Here is a 19,976-nt window from a genome sequence, read left to right on the forward strand (position 1 = left end):
CTTAATGCATGTGTGCATAAAATGGTAACCCAGATAGGCCTGTGCAGTCCACTGATACACTTTTCACCTAGACTCTTGGTTGGGTTAGAAGAGACCTCATTTTAACCCTTTGCATGCTGGGAAATTTGTCGTCTGCTAAAATGTTGTCTGCTGAATTTATAAAATTAGCATTTTCTTCAATTTTTTTTCAAAGAATACTATCTGGATCCAAACTGTTTGCAAAGGCCTTTAAAATTCGGTTCCCGCACTGAAAGGGTTAATATTTAAATAAGTGAAAAGCATTGCCCCTGATTAGCCTGAGCACAAGAATTAAGCCCAGTTTTCTCAGAACAAGGCTTAGAGTGAAGGAGTGGTAATGTTTAGAAGGACTTGAGCTGTAGTCTGAGAAAACTGGGCTTAATGCATGTGCCTAGTGTGTCATCCCAGATTAGCTTTTGCAGTCCGCACAGGTTTATCAGGGACGACACTTTCCGCCTTAACTTGACTTTCGGTAAGGAGGGGCTTCCTTGAAACTAAAAATACCATAAAAGCGGAAAGTGTAGTCCCTGATGAGCCTGTGCGGACTGCACAGGTTGATCTGGGACAACACTTTACGCACATGCATTATGCCCAGTTTTCTCAGAACGCGACTCACTAGTGTTTTGTGTATGTGAACTGCTGTCAGGGTGCAGAGAGCACTACCGGACTGGTGCTATCACTGGACCCCAATCAGAAGCTGCACAAAGACGGGGCCTCCCTCGACTCCATTCACGTCACTGAAACACACCATGATGATACAGGTACATGGAATGGTATATCAGGAATCTTTATTGGGAATATCAGGGGCCCTCATTTGGCCGTTTTTGGGGCCGAAATTCGGGCCCATTCCCCCCTTAAAATAGTATACTTTTTTCCCCTATTTCAGCTAAAAATTTCCCCTTTCCAAAAAAAATAATTATATATATATTTTTTTACTTCAATACCTATGTTGACAGCTGGTATTGTGCTATTCACCTTTGATTAAATGAATATTTATGTAAATTACATAAAAATATAGCAATTTTAAGTGTTGAATGGTTGGTAAAAAGATCTGCTAAAATTCCCCTGTTTGCCCCAAACGAGGCGAAATTCCCCGCTCTAAGGGCCCTGGCCCAAATTCCCCGCTCTAAGGGCCCCGGCCCAAATCCCCGCTCTAAGAGCCCCGGCCCAAATCCCCGCTCTAAGGGCCCCGGCCCAAATCCCCCAAAGTGTAGCAAGAGCCCTGAATATGAGCCATGCTCTGGGGAAACAGGACCTAAGGCTAATGTGTATAGTGTCATCCATGATTAGCCTGTGACATCTGCACAGGCTGATCAGGTATCACACTTTCTGCCTGGAAGGGACTTCTGAAATTGAAAAATTCCATAAAAGCAGAGAGGGTGCGTGAAGCGTGTCATCCCAGATTAACCTTTGACGTCTGCACATGCTGATCATGTACCACACTTTCTGCCTGGAAGGGACTTATGAAAAGGAAAAATTCCATAAAAGCAGAAAGTGTGCCTGAAGCCCCATTTTCTCAGAGCGAGGTTAAATTCTTGTTATTTCTTATTGCAAGACATTCAGACCTTCGTAGATATCATTGGTAATGTAACTTTTAAAATAAAAACTGAGTCACTTTTATATTAACATATTTTGAGTATAACCTTTCCAAGTGCAGAAGTGCTAGTAATTGATGTTTTAAGCTAAATGTTATGTCACACTATATTCTGATTTCAACAATGTAAAAGAACTCTTAACCAACAGAATTAGTGTTTTAAAGCAATTACCTTCCTTACGCAAATCAGTAAGAGAAAGACCAATCCTGAGGCTAGAAGGTTTCCAATAAAGTTTTAGGTTTTGGTTTTCAATAACGTAGAATCAGTTTTTATGTCCCCCACCACTATAGTGGGGGACATATTGTTTTTGCCCTGTCTGTTGGTTTGTTTGTGTGTTTGTTTGCGCCAACTTTAACATTTGCAATAACTATTGAAATATTGAAAATAGCAATTTGATATTTGGCATGCATGTGTATCTCATGGAGCTGCACATTTTAAGTGGTGAAAGGTCAAGGTCATCCTTCAAGGTCAAAGGCCAAATATATACATTCAAAACGGCACAAAAGGGGACATAGTGTTTCTGACAAACACATATCTTGTTAGGTAAATTAAATTTGTAAAGCACCTGTATACATTGTTTCTCATTATAAAGGATATCGGCCTGAAGGCAATAGCAGTATTTTTCAACGCAAACGAGGGGCTGACCAACCTATTAGCTATAATTCAACTAGCGATCTCAAGACAGGGGAGGGAACTCCATCATCCATCAGCTGGCGGCGAATCATGTTACTCATCATTGCTATAACTATACATAATATACCAGGTATGTATAACTATACATAATATACCAGGTATGTATAACTATACATAATATACCAGGTATGTATAACTATACATAATATACCAGGTATGTATAACTATACATAATATACCAGGTATGTATAACTATACATAATATACCAGGTATGTATAACTATACATAATATACCAGGTATGTATAACTATACATAATATACCAGGTATGTATAACTATACATAATATACCAGGTATGTATAACTATACATACTATACCAGGTATGTGTAACTATACATAATATACCAGGTATGTGTAACTATACATAATATACCAGCTTTGTATAACTATACATTATATTCCAGGTGTGTATAAGTATACATAATAAACCAGGTGTGTATAACTATACATAATTTACCAGGTATGTAGAACTATACATAGTATATCAGGTGTGTATAACTATGCATTATATTAGAGGTATATATATATATCAGGGATCATATTTTCCCGCAACATCAATCGGTCCGGATTTAAATGGGGAAAAAGTGTCCAAAAATTTATATCCGAAATCATGACAAATTAAATTGAAATATATACCATTGATTTTGCTATTCATGAAGATGGTATAATAAATGTACAAGTTAAATTCCCTTAGGCATTATTTTTAAACGGAACATACGAGTTTTCTCATTTTGTTTTATCATTTGCTATTTCATTGACATTGGTTGTTTCGTGCGCTGTTTTATCTGACAGTTTTCCATCGTTGTCAATATTATTAGTCTGTGTAAATCTATACCGATGTTTTAAATCGTTGTCAACTCGATAATAGCTTACAAACATGCATTGAACCAAACAAATTTCTGTGCGTAGGTTTGTTACTGACAATAACAAAACCAAATAGTTAAGAAATAATTCATGTACGCTATAGTTTGTAGTCGAATAATCCACGGCCGATAGTTAAGATGCGTTGGGATTAAATGATTTGAAACCACGCATCTAAACTTTCGGTCGTCTGTTATTCAACAACAAACAATAAAGAACACAAATTATTTCGATTCTAACACGATTTTTACTGAAGATTTGGGCATACTCTGATACTAGTCGGCTGACATGCAATAATCTGGTCCTGACCGGTTTAGAGACTGCAGCGAATAGTTTATCACACCTAATCGACATAAGAATGTAATTAGGGTGTGCACTGTGTACTCGATTTCATGACATGGGAATTTTAGCAAACAGAATCAGACCGACTGTTTGGGATTTTCAATCGATCTTTCATGACCTCAATCGGTCTAGGACTGACAAAACCGACAAAAATATGATCCCTGATATATATATATATATAACTATACATAATATACCATGTGTGCATAACTATACATAATTAACCAGGTATGTATAACTATACATACTATATCAGTTGTGTATAACTATGCATTATATTCAATGTATGTATAACTATACATAATATACAAGGTGTATAATTAGACATGATATACCAGGTGTGTATAATTATACATAATATTTCGATATGTATAAGTAAAGGTAATATTCCAGGTATGTTTACCTATATATTATATACCAGGTATATATAACTGTATGTTATATACCAGATATGTATAACTATATATGAAATTCCAGGCATGTATAACTGTACGAAATATATCAGGTATGTATAATGATAAATAACATACCTGGTATGTTCTGTGATGTTTCTTTTTTAGAAATTTCATTTAAAAGAGGTCTCTTCATAGCAAAAATACAATTAAGGCGCAATGTGTCATCCCTCATTAGCCTGTGCAAACTGATCATCCATATGGTCTGGCAAGCACTAACTCATTGATTGAGTTTTTTATGCTCCCCAATTTATTTTGGGGGGAGAATATAGTCGCCACTTCGTCTGTCCGTCCGTCCATGCACAATTTTTTGTCCGGGCTATTCCTCAGCAACTAATGACCAGAATTCAATGAAACTTTATGGGAAGCTTCACTACCAAGAGGAGATGTGCATATTATCAGCGGGTTTTGGTTGGATGATTTTGTACAGAATTATGGCCCTTAGAAATTTTCCATTAACTGTACATATAGTGCAATTCTTGTCCGGGCTATTTCTCAGCAACTTATGACCAGAATTCAATGAAACTTTATGGGAAGCTTCACGACCAAGAGGAGATGTGCATATTATCAGTGGGTTCTGGTCGGATGATTTTTCACAGAGTTATGGCCCTTTGAAATTTGAAATTTTCTATAAAAATATTATTGTCCCCCAACTACTGTGCCCTCAAGACATTTCCTTTTATCTGAATATATAGTGCAATATTGTTGCAAAAAAACCTTCTGGGAGCATCATCCGTCTCAGACGGTTTCTTGTTTTATATATAATACTGGTTTTTATCCCAGGTTTTAAAAAGTGATTCTTTATTGTGCATTTAAGATATGGAAATGCAAAGAAAGCAAGAAAACATTCCTGAATGTTTGATAGGCATCACATTATAATTATATGTCTTCTTGCAATCAAGAATATGTGAAGATCATCTAAATGAATATGGCTTGATATATGGAACAAAACTAAAATCATTCAAATTGGTTATGCTGTGTATACATGTCCTTGCCAGATTTCAGATTTCTATTTGATTCAGAAAAGAAGAGTCTGTTTTCATTTGTTCTGCTGTATTTCAGAGGGTTTAGCAGTTGGAGTTGGTTTTGGGGCAATAGGAAAGTCACCAGCCGCTACTTTTGAAAATGCCAGGTAAAAATCTGTTTGCCTACCATGGAACTAATCAATATCAAGTCCATGGTGGTCCACTTGATACTACATGAGAGACACATGAATTAAGTTGACCTTCAGTGACAAGGTTACCATTAATCTACAAATATAATACGCACTTTTTTACCTGCTGATTTTTATGCTCCCCGAAAATTTTCGGGGAGCATATAGTTGCCAGTTTGATGTTCCTTCCGTACTTCCTTCCGTCACACTTTTGTTACCGTTTCTCATAGCACCTTCAATACTTTACCGATCTCTTTCATATTTGGCATGTAGGTACCTTGCATGGACCTCTACCTTTTGACGAGGTTTGAGGTCACTGGGGTCAAGGTCACCGAGGCTAATAATAGATTTTTTGAGGTGGTTATTAACACATAGATTGACAAAGCACATCATCGGGGAGCATCCATCATTTTCACTGATATTCTTGTTTCTTCAAGTAGGGGGTGCGTATAATATACGAGTTTAGAGCAGAAAAAAAAATTCCTGTGCAAATTTTCAACTTAATCGCTGTTATTCGCTTAGCGGCAGCCATTTTGAACTACACCATTGCATCAAAGGGGTGCAACAGGTCTCGTGCTGTCGCACGCCATTTAAGTCATTTGCGAAAATATTGAGAATTTGGCTCAATAAAAATCTTAATTGTGAAAATGCGAAAATCTAGTAAAATTTCATTGAAAACATCCGCCATTTATATCGGACTGGTTTTCTATATTTGTCTCTTTGTTTTAATGAAAGTGTTCGCAATTCGAACAGTAAACAAAACCCGGTCTGTACCCGATTATGAGAAAACGCTTTACCTTATTGTTATTGAAGTTTGCATGGTAGCTGGCCAATCAACATTGAGCTCGCTTACACATAAAATGATGTTGTCGAATGAAACGTGAGAACGGGAGGAGCTATCGGATAATATTGGGTCATTCATGCGCAGACACTGTATACTTTGAATACACAGTTAATATCGTTGTCTGCCTACAAAATAGCGACTTGACGCTAAGTCGTATAAAGAGATTAGCAAATGAAAAAAAACAACTGACAATACCCGTAAATAAATATTTCTTAGCTGACCACTATTTATCTTTCTACCGCATATTTACCATATCTGAAGTAAATATAGGATATTTGTTGGATCCGGTGGATTATCGATTTTAATTCACGAGTGATCATAGAAAATAATATTTTCACGAGTGGCGCAGCCACGAGTGAAAATATATGTTTTCTATGATCACGAGTGAATTAAAGTCGATAATCCACCGAATCCAACAAATTTTCTTTTTATTTAATGCATTTTTCACAGTTTATATACATTGATCAAGAGTTTAACTAACGAATTTTGCTGGGATAATGACGTCATTTCGTCAAAAAAATGACGTCATTTCACAGTAAACAATGAAAATTATCGATAATTCTCACTGATAATTTTCACTGTTTGAAACAGTGAAATTATCAGTTTTAATTCACTGATATTTCTCTATAAACCACCGGAAAGCATTAAATAAAGAGTGGTAATTAAATAATTAGTTTTATGATGCTAATAGAGTCTATTACACCTGTCTGCCAATTGCCGAATTAGATTGAAAGGTGATAATTAATTAATTTGTTTTTTACTCCCAAACTAGCCTTAATGACAGCAGCGTATTTTAATTAAAGAGATCATGAAAAACACGAGCCGTTTAATTGTATTTTAAGTTATATTAAAGTATCGAGTTTGTAACACTTTGGAAAAGTAATTCATCTAGACAACTATAAAAACGGAAGTAACCATTTTGTCTTCTTATTACTTTATTATTATTATAATTATTATCGTCCCGAATATTGTCAAATTGAATTAAATGTGAAAACAAAAAACAGCGTCTCTGCTTCTTTCTTTTGTAATTATGACTGCTTGACCTGGATGTCAGCAAGGGGCCCGTGTGTTATCGGTAACAATCAATGGTAATATAAACAAAAGACAGAGATATTTATTATGCAACTGTCATAACAACAGCACTATAAGACATCCCGATCAATATACCAGGTATTACTGTGAAACAGATAGTTGACAACACCAAATTGATTTGCTATTTTCACAGCACAAAAATATATTGACACATTTTTTCGGAAATGGCTGATTTCGGACACTTTAGTGCGTATTTTACTAGGATTTCAATTTTAACCGATAAATTTTGACCAAACTCTGAGGTGCTTATTATGCACGAGGGCGTATTATATTCGTGGATTTACGGTATACAGTATGCACTATTGTATACATAATTTATCCATACAGGTTAAGTATTGTAAATAATAGTTTTTTCATCATTTTGGGAATGGGTCCTTGGCCCTTTGAATTGGGGAAAATGCATCAATTCTGTGCTGTTGTTTTTTTTATTCCCCCGTTACCATTGGTATGAGGGGCTATATAGGAGTCATTTCTGGGTCGGTTGGTCTGTCGTCTGTCTGTCTGTCCCGAAATTTCATCCAATCTTCACCAAACTTGGTCAGAAGTTGTATCTAGATGATGTCTAGGTCAAGTTTGAATATGGGTCATGCCAGGTCAAAAACTAGGTCATAGGGTCACTTAGTGTGTTTTAAACTGAAAGTTTGTCCGGACCATGACTATGTCATTTATCGTTAGATTTTTAAATGACTTGGTACATTTGTTCACCATCATGGGACGGTGTGTCGTGTGAAAAAAGTACGTCGATATCTCAAAGGTCAAGGTCACACTTGAAGTTCAACAGTCAAATGCTTGTCCGGGCCATAACTTTGTCATTTATTGAGAGATTTTAAAATCATTTGGCAAATTTGTTAACCATTATTGGACAGTGTGTCGCGCAAAAGAATAACGTTGATATCTCGAAGGTCAAGGTTACACTTTGAGTTCAACAATCATAAATGAGCTTGTCCGGACCATAACTATGTCATTCATTGTAAGATTTTAAAATTATTTGGCACATTTGTTCACCATCATTGGACGGTGTGTTGCACAAAAGAATTACGTCGCTATCTCCAAGGTCACAATTAAAATTCAAAGGTAAAAAATGGCCATAAATGACCTTGCTCGGGCCATAACTATGTTGTTCATTGTGAGAATTTAAAATCATTTGGCATTTGTTCACCATCATTGGACGGTGTGTCGCCCGAAAGAATTACGTCGATATCTCCAAAGTCAAGGTCACACTTTGAGTTCAAAGGTCAAAAATGGCCATAAATGAGCTTGTCCGGGCCATAACTATGTCGTTCATAGTGAGATTGAAAAATCATTTGGCACATATGTTCACCATCATTGGACGGTGTCGCGCAAAAGAATTACGTCGATATCTCCAAGGTCAAGGTCACACTTTGAGTTCAAAGGTAAAAAATGGCTATAAATGAGCTTGTCCAGGCCATTACTATGTTGTTTATTGAGAGATTTCAAGATCATTTGGCACATTTGTTCACCATCATTGGACAGTGTTTCGCGCGAAAGAATTACGTTGATATCTCCCTGGTCAAGGTCACACTTTAAGTTCAGAGGTAAAAAATGGCCATAAATGAGCTTGTCCGGGCCATAACTATGTAGTTAATTGTGAGATTTTAAAATCATTTGGCTCTTTTGTTTACCATCATTGGACGGTATGTTGCGCAAAAGAATTACGTCGATATCTCCAAGGTCAAGGTCACAATTATAGTTCAATGGTCAAAAATGGCAATAAATTATCTTGTCTGTGCCATAACTATGTCATTCATTGTGAGATTTAAAAATGACTCTGTACATTAATTTTGTTGGTCATTGGACGGCATGTCATGTGAAAGAATTCAAGAGTTCAAAGGTCAAAATGGCTATAAATGATAATGGCATAATAATTCTTAAAAATCACCATAAATTAGATTCTCTTGTTTTGTGAAGACAGCATGAAAAATAGTCTGTGTCAATGCCGCATGTGGGGGTTTACGTCACGTTTGTGACAAGGCTCTAGTTGTCCTTAAAATTAAATTAAGATTTAGAATAAGTGTTTGTGTTATTGTATTAACTAAGGTTCAACTAAAACACCTTGTTAGGGAGATAAATTCAAGGTTGAGAACTTAAGTTATTTGGGAAATTATTATACTTTTTGAAATGTCGAATGGGGCTGATTTAGGCCCATGCATTTAACCAAAAAATGTGTCATCTCAAATATTCATGGCCTGGTCCACATGATCTGCTCAATTCTGTGACACACATATTTAAGGAAAAAAAATGCTGTTTTACCGTCATAATTTACAACCTGTTAAATAAAAAAATGTTTAAAGACATTAGTGGTTATTAGAGTGAGTGAAGATGATGATGACTCTCTATTTGGTTGCTCAAAACATTATCATTATTTTTGAATGTTTTTTTATTCCATTACATTAAAATCAAATTAACTGAATCAGTGATTTAAAAATTATAATTTTTAAAAGAACGAGAAATTGCTTGTTATTAAAAGATCAAGCAGATACTGTTTTGCCTTCTTAAAATAAATGAGCCGCGTCCAGGGAAAACTGGGCTAAATGCATGTTGGTAAAGGGTCGTCCCAGATAAGCCTGTGAAGTCTGCACAGTCTAGTCAGGGACAACACTTTCCACTTATATGGAATTTTTCGTTAGAAGAAAGTCTCTTTTAAATAAAAATCCTGTGAAGGCAAACTGCACAGGCAAATCCGGGATGACACTTAACTCTTTCAGTGCGGGAACCGGATTTTGAAGGCCTTTGCAAACAGTTTGGATCCAGATGAGACGCCACAGAACGTGGTGTCTCATCTGGATCCAAACTGTTTGCTATTCTGATAGTATTCTTTGGAAAAAAAATCGAAGAAAATGCTAATTTTAGACATTCAGCAGACGACATTTTAGCAGACGACAAATTTCCCAGCATGCAAAGGGTTAATGCTCATGCATTAAGCCCAGAGTCACAGAATGACGCTCAAGTAAAATATGTGCAATATTTGGACATTTATTTTCTTTTCAGAAATTTAGCCATTGGCATAGGAATCCAGAACTTTCCTGAGGGGCTAGCTGTTAGTTTACCATTAAAGGGATCGGGAATGTCCACGCTGAAATGTTTCTGGTGAGATCTTTGCACAATGAAAATATATATGAATAAGATGTTTGTGTGTCTTTAATTTGATTTTAATTTTGAAATGATGATAATTATATAAAATATGAGTATTATACATGGCTTCTCTTTAATACAACTTGATGATGTTTAGGTCACATGTGCACGGAGTGTTCAATGAGATTTATTGTGAGCTCCCTATGCCCAGCGTCAGGTGCAGGTTTTTTTTCCTGTTTTTGTGAAGCCGACTTGGCCTACCCATTTTGTGAAAAAAAATGAGTCGCAAACTGTTCAAAAGTGTGAAAAAAAGAATTGCGAACTTTCTTAAATTGTGAAAATTTGGGTCGCAAACTTTCAGAAATTGTGAAAATTTGAGTTGCGGAATTCTTGAAATTGTGAAAATTTGAGTCGCAATTTCCCAAAATTGTGAACAATGGCCATTCTCACAGAAGGATAAAAAGTGCTGGAGATGGCGTGCTGTCTCAACATTTAGCTCGTTACCACTCGAGAGATCACATTTTTCTTGAATCTGGATGAAACTTGGTCACAATGCTTTATCTGGACAATTTCTAAGTTGAGTTCAAATCTGGGTCATGTTTGTCCAAAAACTAAGACATATCAGATCATTTGTTATAATGCCATCACAGCCTAGTTCAAAAATGGTTCTGTGTGAAAAGCTATGTCAGGAGATACATATATTACACAAACATTACAAATGTTGCTCAAAAACTTCTTTTCTCAGGTGAGCAACCAAGGCCCTTTAGACTTTTTGTTTTGATCATTTATATTTATATTTGGAATATTTCCTTTATTTTGTAAAATTGATTTTCAATTTAAAGGTGATCCTGACTTAGGCGTGCAAATAAAAAAGCTTTCACATATTGATGATATGGCTTCACATCGTTACATGTTTTACTTACATCTCCTTTTATATTTATCCCACTTTTACAGCAAATTCGGTTGATTATAGCCCCTTTGATTAAATTTCTGCTATAAACAACTGCACGAAATGACGTCATTTATTTGGACAAAATGATGTCATAAATCCAGCGAAATTATCCAGTTAAACTAATTTTGTTTAAATAAAAAGCTTTACTAAATAAAAAGTGGGATAAATAGAATAATAGATTAGTGTTGATGATAGATCAGGTTGATCATGCTCAAGACTCGACAAGGCTCGTGCTTTTTGTTTTCTAAGCCTCGCATGATAAACCTGATCTATAATCAACACTAACCTATTATTCTCTATATAATCAACACTAACCTATTATTCTCTATATAATCAACACTAACCTATTATTCTCTATATAATCAGCACTAACCTATTATTCTCTATATAATCAACACTAACCTATTACTCTCTATATAATCAACACTAACCTATTATTCTCTATATAATCAACACTAACCTATTATTCTCTATGTCTTTGGAATATTAAAAAAATGAGCCTTGCTCTGGCAAAATGGGGTTTAATGCATGTGTGTAAAGTGTCGTCCCAGATTAGCCTGTGCAGACAGCACATGCATTAAGCCCCGTTTATTCCGGTTCCAGGTATGGTCAGTTGAGCGGGATAGTGGAACCCATAGCAGGCCTGTTTGGGGCCCTGGCAGTTGTTATAGCTGAGCCCATATTACCTTACGCCTTGGCATTCGCTGCAGGTGCAATGATCTACGTCGTGGTCGATGATATTATACCAGAGGCTCAAACATGGTGGGTATTGTAGTAATAATTGAAGGATGATCATGTTTTTGCTTTCGTATTATCTCAATATTTTGAAGGAAAGGTAAGATACTTTACTTGCTCCAAAACCAGCATCAATCATTTTCAGGGTTAGTTAAAGTTTTAAGATGAGCTGGTGTTTACAGAATTGCTTGGGAAATTTCATTCAAACTTTAAATTATTTTTTTTATTACTAATATGTTTAAATTTCAAGGTTTGCAGTTGTTGAACAGATAGTCTCTAGCAATTATTTTCTTTGCATAAATATCCAAAATATTTGTGTAATAATATAAGCATATATTACAAATTTAATTTTAAGCTGACCTGAGCACAAACTGCTCAAGGTGACCTGTTGTGATCACCCTATGCCTTGTGTTCTGTAGTGGTGTGCAGTGTAGGTTGTGGTGAGTCGTAAACTATTAGCTTGTTACTACTCTAGAAGCCACTTTTTTGACTCAATCTTGATGAAACTCGGCCAGAATATTTATCTTGACATTTTCTTCTTTGCTGAGTTAAAATGTGGGTTTTCTGCGTTTAAAACAAGGTCACCAGCTCAAATATTAGAAAAATGTTTTTATAAATGAAGCTTATATAACATGTGAGATAACTCGTGTGAATATTGAATAGCACCCCACTTCTTTCCTCAAAGGTCAAGGCCATTCTTACTGGTAAAAGGTCATAATTGGCCATATAACTGCTTGACAATTCCTGTCTCAGCCATACTTTACAATATATTTTGGGATTTTGAAGTAACTTTATACTAAAATGGACTACAATGTGTCACAACAATCTCGCTACTTCAATGGTCAAGGTCACAAGTAGAGCCCAAAAGCCAAATTTGGGCATTAAACAACTTAAAAATTCCTGTCTCCAATATTTATGTTTGCCATATATTTAGGGATGTTGAAATACCTTTGCTATAAATGCAACCCATCATGAGAAGACGTTTCATGTGTTTCATTTATATCCCTATCACAAAGGGCAAGGTCACACTTTAAAGATCAAATTACTCCATAACAGCCAGTGTTTTTTTTCATTCAAAATCTAGGACCGGTTATCGGCCCCATTCCTAATGAAAAAAGTATATAGTCAGAGCTAAAATTTCCCAATGGAAGCTTTCAAAAATAAAAATAAAAAAATATACATAATATATATATACACTGCAAAGCCGATATATTGCGGTTGGTGGGGTCCAAAGATCGGGAGCGCGATATAACTCGAGAAATGTCTAACTTAATTGTATTGCGGTTAATTTGTCAAATTTCCCCAATGTTTTCATTTTATACACGACGCTGCTACATATTTGTATAGTAATAATTGCAAACCGATTCTACAATATACATTTTCAAAGCTACATAATCATCTGTATTTATTTTTTTTTTAAAGTTAATTATTTTTTTTATTTTCATGTTCGATTGCTGCGAATCAGCTAAAAAGATTTTTTCTTGCTGTAAAAAATGTATAAAATATAATTGTGCATAGATTCGAATTTACCCTTATAAATAGTCCTCATGAAGTAACTGAAACAGCGTAACAGTAACGATACAGAGTGTTTGAATTATATTTTATTAAGAGGCAATGTCAATGCCCCATAATTCGTGAGATACCGCGGTACTTTAGTTGAAATTTACAACAAATCTTTTAATGGAAATTAAATGATCTCAATGTTGTACCTGCTACAAAATTTTTACTTACAAATAAATACACCCACGCCAATTTTCGCGCGCTTTTTATCAGGACAAAGAAAGTCATGACCAGTACCGAAATTTAATGATTTATATACCAGTTAACTGCCCCTATTACCTTTCCAATGACACTAATTGGTTATTTCTTAAGTATTAAAAACAACCCTTGCCGTGTGTAAACAACACTGTCACTAATCGACTGTTTTTTTAAGCTTCACTGCGTGCCATAGTAAGCCTCGAAATATAGGGTGTTTATACTAGCTAGAACCGTTTTTTTTGCTTAAGCTAGCGAATTCTCAGATTAATTTAGTGATCATGCTCATCGGATTTTGAGAGTAATTGCCAAAGCGCTATATATTGGACAGCGCGATATACGGGTCCGAGATATATATCTGAGTTGCAGTGTATATATTTTGTTTTAGATATCAATGTTTTGTTCATCTCCCACCAATACAAGTTCAACCTTAGTAAATATAATACTGAAAACACTTGTATTCTTAATTTTGAAGCATTTTTTAGCAAAACAACAACAACACTAATTTCACAATTTTTGGTCAAAACACCGCAAAATTTTCCCAATCCAAAGGGACCCGGCCCCATTCCCAAAATGGTGAAAAAAAACACTGTCAGCTTTTTGGGACTGTATATTTGTCATTCATCTTGCTTTTTAAAGATAATTTACCACTTATGACAACCATATGGACTCGTCATTTTGTGTATAAACCTGTTTCCAAACATCAGAGCTCCAAGTCACACTTATTGGTTGTAGGGCATTAGGCTATATTTGGCGAAAAGACAGCCTATCTAGGCTGTACATGTTTAATGCATCATTCAATTTTGACACAATATACCACACCTGCCTAACTATGTGAGACAATGTAGCATGTTTCACCTGTCTATTAACTCACACTTTGAGGTCATGGCATATAGAGATGTACCAATTGTCATGATGAAATATATTGAATAAATGGCTACATTTTTTATGTCCTCCCAGTCTATTCTGGGGGACATAATGTTTTTGCCCTGTCTGTTTTGTTGGTATGTGTGCGTCAAACTTTAACATCGGCCATACATTTTGCAATATTGAAGATAGCAACTTGATATTTGGCATGCATGTGTATCTCATGGAACTGCACATTTTGAGTGGTAAAAGGTCAAGGTCAAGGTCATCCTTCAAGGTCAAATATATGGGAGGGACACTAACACATCTTGTTTTAGGTTTATTTTTATTATGTACTGGTTCTGTGTCCAATGTTGGATGCTTTGTAAAAATTTAGACTATTGGTTCTTTGAAGATAAGTACATAAACAAATTGTGTTGATGTTTTTTATATTTAAAGATATTCTTCTTATGTATTAAATAAATGCTGGCTGCATGGGTGGGTAATTTGTTATCAAGGGAGAGAACACTTTAATTTATTGTTCTTGATAAACCAGAAGTTGCTTCCCTTGTATCTTTCAATTTTTTTTATTGAAAGCAAATAAACAAGTGGCAATGCAGACAGCATTGAAAAATTGATGAACATGCATAACAAGGCAGAAAGTCCCTATTAATCTCTAATTGCAAAAACATTTTGACAGACGAGAGAGACTATTATATCAGTGTGACACATTGCCAAGGAATGGTGTGCTAAGAGATGGGTCAGGTATGTCTAGACCTGAATCCTCAATTAATTTATGTGTTTGGATTAAAAAAAAAAGATAACTTAATGCTACAACATGGGGAAACTTTATTAATTAACTTAGTTAGGATATAGGATGTGTCTTAGTTTAATGTTATAAAATATAATGTTAAGCTTTGAATATTGATAAATTGTGTTTAAATCACAAATTTGATTTCAGCAGAATTCAGCCAATTAAACCTAACTGCATTCTATTCAATTCTGAGCAAACTGTTAGTTGTTTTATATAGATGACTCGTGCAAGACATGCATTAAATTGATAATTGTAAACGGTTTCATGAATTGAGCCTTGTTCTATGAAAACTGGCTGTAATTTTTGTGTGTAAAGTGTTGTCCATGATTAGCCTGTGCAGTCCAGACAGGCTAATCAAAGAAAACACTTTGCTTTTATGGAAAAAATTTCTTGTAAATGAGGTGTTTTTTTTAAACGATAATCCAATGCAGATGGAAAGTGTTGTCCCTGATAAGCCTTTGCAGACTGCGCAGGCTAATTGTGGATGATGCTATGCACATGCAGTAACCCAGTTTTCTCAGAAAGAGGCTGCATTGTTCTGCCAGTTTTTTTTCATGATAGCAGCTACTAGAATTAGTAAGATTGTAACAATAGGCAATGATGTTTATTGCAGAAATATGGGTCATATTGCAGAGAATAGCTCGTATGCATTTATTATTTATGATTTTACTGCTTTGCTAGAACTGCCTGTGGCTGCATAGCATTTTTGAGAAGTTAGGGGTGAATGAATACTTGTGAATGTTGCTTATTTTCTGGCAAACAGGTTAAGTTTACTAAAAATGGGGGAATATTATCTTAAACCATAAAATGTGTAAATTGAAGCATGTTCGACCAAATTGATTCAATGAATATCAAGTTCTTTCGCCAACTCTTCAAACTTTGCTGATTTCATTGGTATCTAATGATTAGCTCAACTGAGCACAAAGTGCTCAAGGGGAGCAAATCACCGTATGTCTGACATAGGGCTGGGTGCTGTGTACAGTGTCATATGTGTGTGGTAAAGGTTTAGCTCATAACCACTCTAGAGGCCTCATTTTTCATCAAATCTTGATTAAATTTGATCAGATTGTTTTTCTGGACAATATCTTCGCCGAGATTGAACTGGGTCATGTGCACGAGGTAAAATCTGTATAAATAAAAACTTGTTTCCTGTCTAGAGGCCACATTTATCTTTCAATCTTGTTGAAACTTAGATGAAACTTAGAAACTTGATTGTTTACCGAGTATCTTGACAATATCTAGGCTGAGTAAGAATCTGGGTCCTGTGTGTTCAAAAAACTATGTACCACACTATTAAAACATTAAGCTAATTTGACATGTGAGACAACTGTAAATAATATTTAATATAGGATTTACTCACTTACTCCTCATTGACTGCCGTGTTATTAATGATATTTCAGTTTACTCGTGTGTATCATTTGTATTTTTGTTATTTAAGTTTTTATTATTTTTCTGCCCCATTTCTAAGTTGATCGCATGGAGAAAACATTGCCCTAGGTCAAAGGTCAAAAGCACACTCGGTGTTAAAGTTGTCCAATAAGGCCATGAAAGAGGTTGAACATGGCTGTCTCAGCAATGACTTTGCCATCAAAGGTCAAGGTAACAAATATGTGTCAAAAGTCAAAGTCGACCATAAAACAGCATGAACATTCCTTTGTCCACAGTAATTATCCAATATATTGATGGATTTTGAAATAAAGTGACACAATGCAGCTCATCATAAAAAAACAAGTCATGTACAAAACTTAATTGTCTCCGGCCTTTGAAGGTCAGGGTCAAACTTAAGGGTTCAAAGATCAAAGGTGGCCATAAAACAGCTTGTTTGGACGGAAACTTTGTCATTCATCACGCTATTTTAACCCTTTCCCCCCCATAAGAAGCAAAGTTAAAGTGGCTTTTGCAACCAGCATAAAACCAGAACTTGCAGTCTGTTCAGGTTGTATGCTGTTTGCTCTCATCAGTAACTAAGGGTTGGAAATGAAGCTTTTAAAATTTGTATTTAGCGAGAAAGGTATTTAATAAAATGTAACTTTCTAAAGGACTACAAATGGGTAAAATATACTATCTAAGTGGTAAAGGGTTAAGATAACTTACCACAGATGACACTCATGAGGACATGGTATCCCACAGATGACACCAATGAGGACATGGTATCTGATGTATATCCACTGTCTCAATTCAGCACCAGGAGACTGAGTGTGGCGTTAATCATTTGTCTCATTACCTCAAAGGTCCATGTCACACTTAGAGGTTAAAAGTCAAAGTTTGCCATAAACAGCTTGTGTGTGACACAAGTGCAGCTTGGAGACAAAAGTGGAATGTTCCATAAGGCCAAATCCCTTGTTCATTGAGGTCTATGAAATTGATCTCAAACTAAGTTTGTACCTTCTATCAGGTCAACAGTAGGTGGCCATAATTGCCAAAGTAATTTGATCTGCCTTAGTGCGACCAATGTTACAAATGTTACAATCCTGCAGTAAACCAAGACCAGAGAACTGGTGTTTTTATGCTGCTTCTCTATCCTTTAGACCTGTCATGAGTATTATATTAAAAATATCAGTTGTTTGTTTAGCAGATCCTTAGGGTGTTTTTTTCTTTTATAAATTTGCGCAGAAATAGAAAGTTTGTGAAAAGTATGTGTTTTTGTATGCTAATTCTTAGATGTAATCTCAAAGCCTGATCTTCCTGAGTTAGGCTCAAATATGTGATCACATATTTCAGTGGTAACGGCAAGCTTGCCTCCTGGACAGCCATTGTGGGGTTCGTGGTCATGATGATGCTGGATGTTGGGCTCGGATAATTTCAGGTGAGTGACTTTTGCGCTTGGAAAATTTCAGGTGAGTGACATTTGGGTTTGGATAATTTCAGATGAGTAACATTTGGGTTTGGATAATTTCAGGTGAGTGACATTGGGGTTTGGATAATTTCAATTGAGTGACATTTGGGTTTGGATAATTTCAGGTGAGTGACATTTGGGCTTGGATAATTTCAGGTGAGTGACATTTGGATTTGGATAATTTTAGGTGAGTGACATTTAGGCTTGGATAATTTCAGGTGAATGAGCTTTGGGCTTGGATAATTTTAGGTGAGTGAACTTTGGGCTCAGATAATTTCATGTGAGTGAAGTTTGGGTTCACACAATTTGAGGTGAATGAACTTTGGGCATGGATAATTTCAGATGAGTGACCTTTGACCTCAGATAATTTCAGGTGAGTGATTGTTGGGCTCAGATAATTTGGAGTGATTGAACTTTGAGCTCAGAAAATTTCAGGTGAGTGAACTTTGAGCTGGGATATTTTCAGATGAGTGAACTTTGGGTTCAGATAATTTCAGGTGAGTTACCTTTGGGATCGAATAATTTCAGGTAAGTAAACTTTGGGCTGGGATAATTTGAGGTGGGTGATCTTTGGACTCAGATAATTTAAGTGAAGAACATATGGGGGGGGGGGGGGGCGATAATTTCCTGTGAACTTGGGCTGGGATAATTACAGGTGAGTGAGCTTTGAGATTGGATAATTTCAGGTGAGTGAACTTGGGCTAGGATTATTACAGGTGAGTGAACTTTGAGATTGGATAATTTCAGGTGAGTGAACTTCTTTACTGAGATTTGTCTGCAATTTGTAGCTAACTGTAAATGTTTGTGCAAATTATGCCATTGCATATTATTAACAAGACACAAATGTTTAGGTTCCAATTTTTGATAAAATGTGCAATTGTATTCATATACATCAAAAATGTAAGAATTATTGGTGTGCAATTTGTTTTGAACTGCAAATTCTTGCTTATAGCATGCCATTGCATGTCATATTACAAGACACAGACATTTTGGTTAAAATTTGTGAGAAAAAATCTGCACCCTGTATTACATCCTTATTCGTACCCTGTTTAGCTTTGAATGCCTGACAGTTATCTGTTTAGTGTTACTGGTGTGAAATAGGACATTTTTTTAAGGTATTGTATTGTTATTTTGTTGACTGATTACATGACATATGTTTGGAATTGTCTTATTTTATAGAAATGAATATGAAAATTTCTAAATTTTGCATTAATCAAAATTGAAACAAAAACATTTAATCATTTGAAAATAATGTATCCAATATGATTATTATTTAAATATGCACATTAAACAAAACAGTTTTAAACAAATATAAACAATCATTTAGGATTGTTTTAAAATTAAACAAAATTAATAATTCAAAGACATAAAAAATCATACTATGTTGTTTATAATAAAAATAGGGATGGGAACGAATACTGAAAATGATATTAGATTATTCATTTCTCAAATACCACTATAAATCGTAACATGTGTTTAACCTTTTAAAGCTTGATAGAGTAAATTGTTTTAAAGACCACTGATTACTATGTTCTTTTAAATAAATACTGACAATATGTCCGGAAATTAGTAAAACACGACGAACGTTCTATAAATTTACATTATTATTTTCGCTATTCAAGGTCTGTCTAAATAAAACTTACTATCACTTATCCCATTATTGCCCTTTATTTACATCTACTTCTACTCCTGAACTGCACCATTGTTGTTGACACCTTATCAGCGATTTATCGACAAATTATTTTATCAGGCATTTGCACCATGGTGTTTTATATGGGTCACAACTTGCTAATGATAGATGTGTCACACTAAAATAAAAGCCAAATGCAGCCCAATCAAGTCCAAAGAATCTGTGCTTTATACCACCTGTGGTTAAAAGACCTGTCAAAACAC

At 35.3% G+C, this 19,976-nt stretch overlaps 2 protein-coding genes across 2 annotated transcripts in view; one reads left to right on the top strand and one right to left on the bottom strand.

Moving 5' to 3' along the window:
- LOC127868077 (uncharacterized) overlaps nt 1–19,976 on the bottom strand; it is a 361,273-nt gene that overhangs the window by 80,033 nt on the left and 261,264 nt on the right. The gene's annotated exons all lie outside the window — the stretch shown is intronic.
- LOC127868074 (zinc transporter ZIP11-like) overlaps nt 1–19,976 on the top strand; it is a 35,569-nt gene that overhangs the window by 5,184 nt on the left and 10,409 nt on the right. The window contains exons 4-9 of the mRNA XM_052409676.1: nt 665–779; nt 2,206–2,376; nt 5,026–5,095; nt 10,062–10,160; nt 11,701–11,859; nt 17,969–18,053. Of these exons, the coding sequence (XP_052265636.1) occupies nt 665–779; nt 2,206–2,376; nt 5,026–5,095; nt 10,062–10,160; nt 11,701–11,859; nt 17,969–18,047 (693 nt within the window). The 3' untranslated portion in view covers nt 18,048–18,053. The remainder of the gene's footprint in view (nt 1–664; nt 780–2,205; nt 2,377–5,025; nt 5,096–10,061; nt 10,161–11,700; nt 11,860–17,968; nt 18,054–19,976) is intronic.

The sequence above is a fragment of the Dreissena polymorpha genome, chromosome 2 (genome assembly GCF_020536995.1).
Source record: "Dreissena polymorpha isolate Duluth1 chromosome 2, UMN_Dpol_1.0, whole genome shotgun sequence".
Classification (NCBI taxonomy): domain Eukaryota; kingdom Metazoa; phylum Mollusca; class Bivalvia; order Myida; family Dreissenidae; genus Dreissena; species Dreissena polymorpha.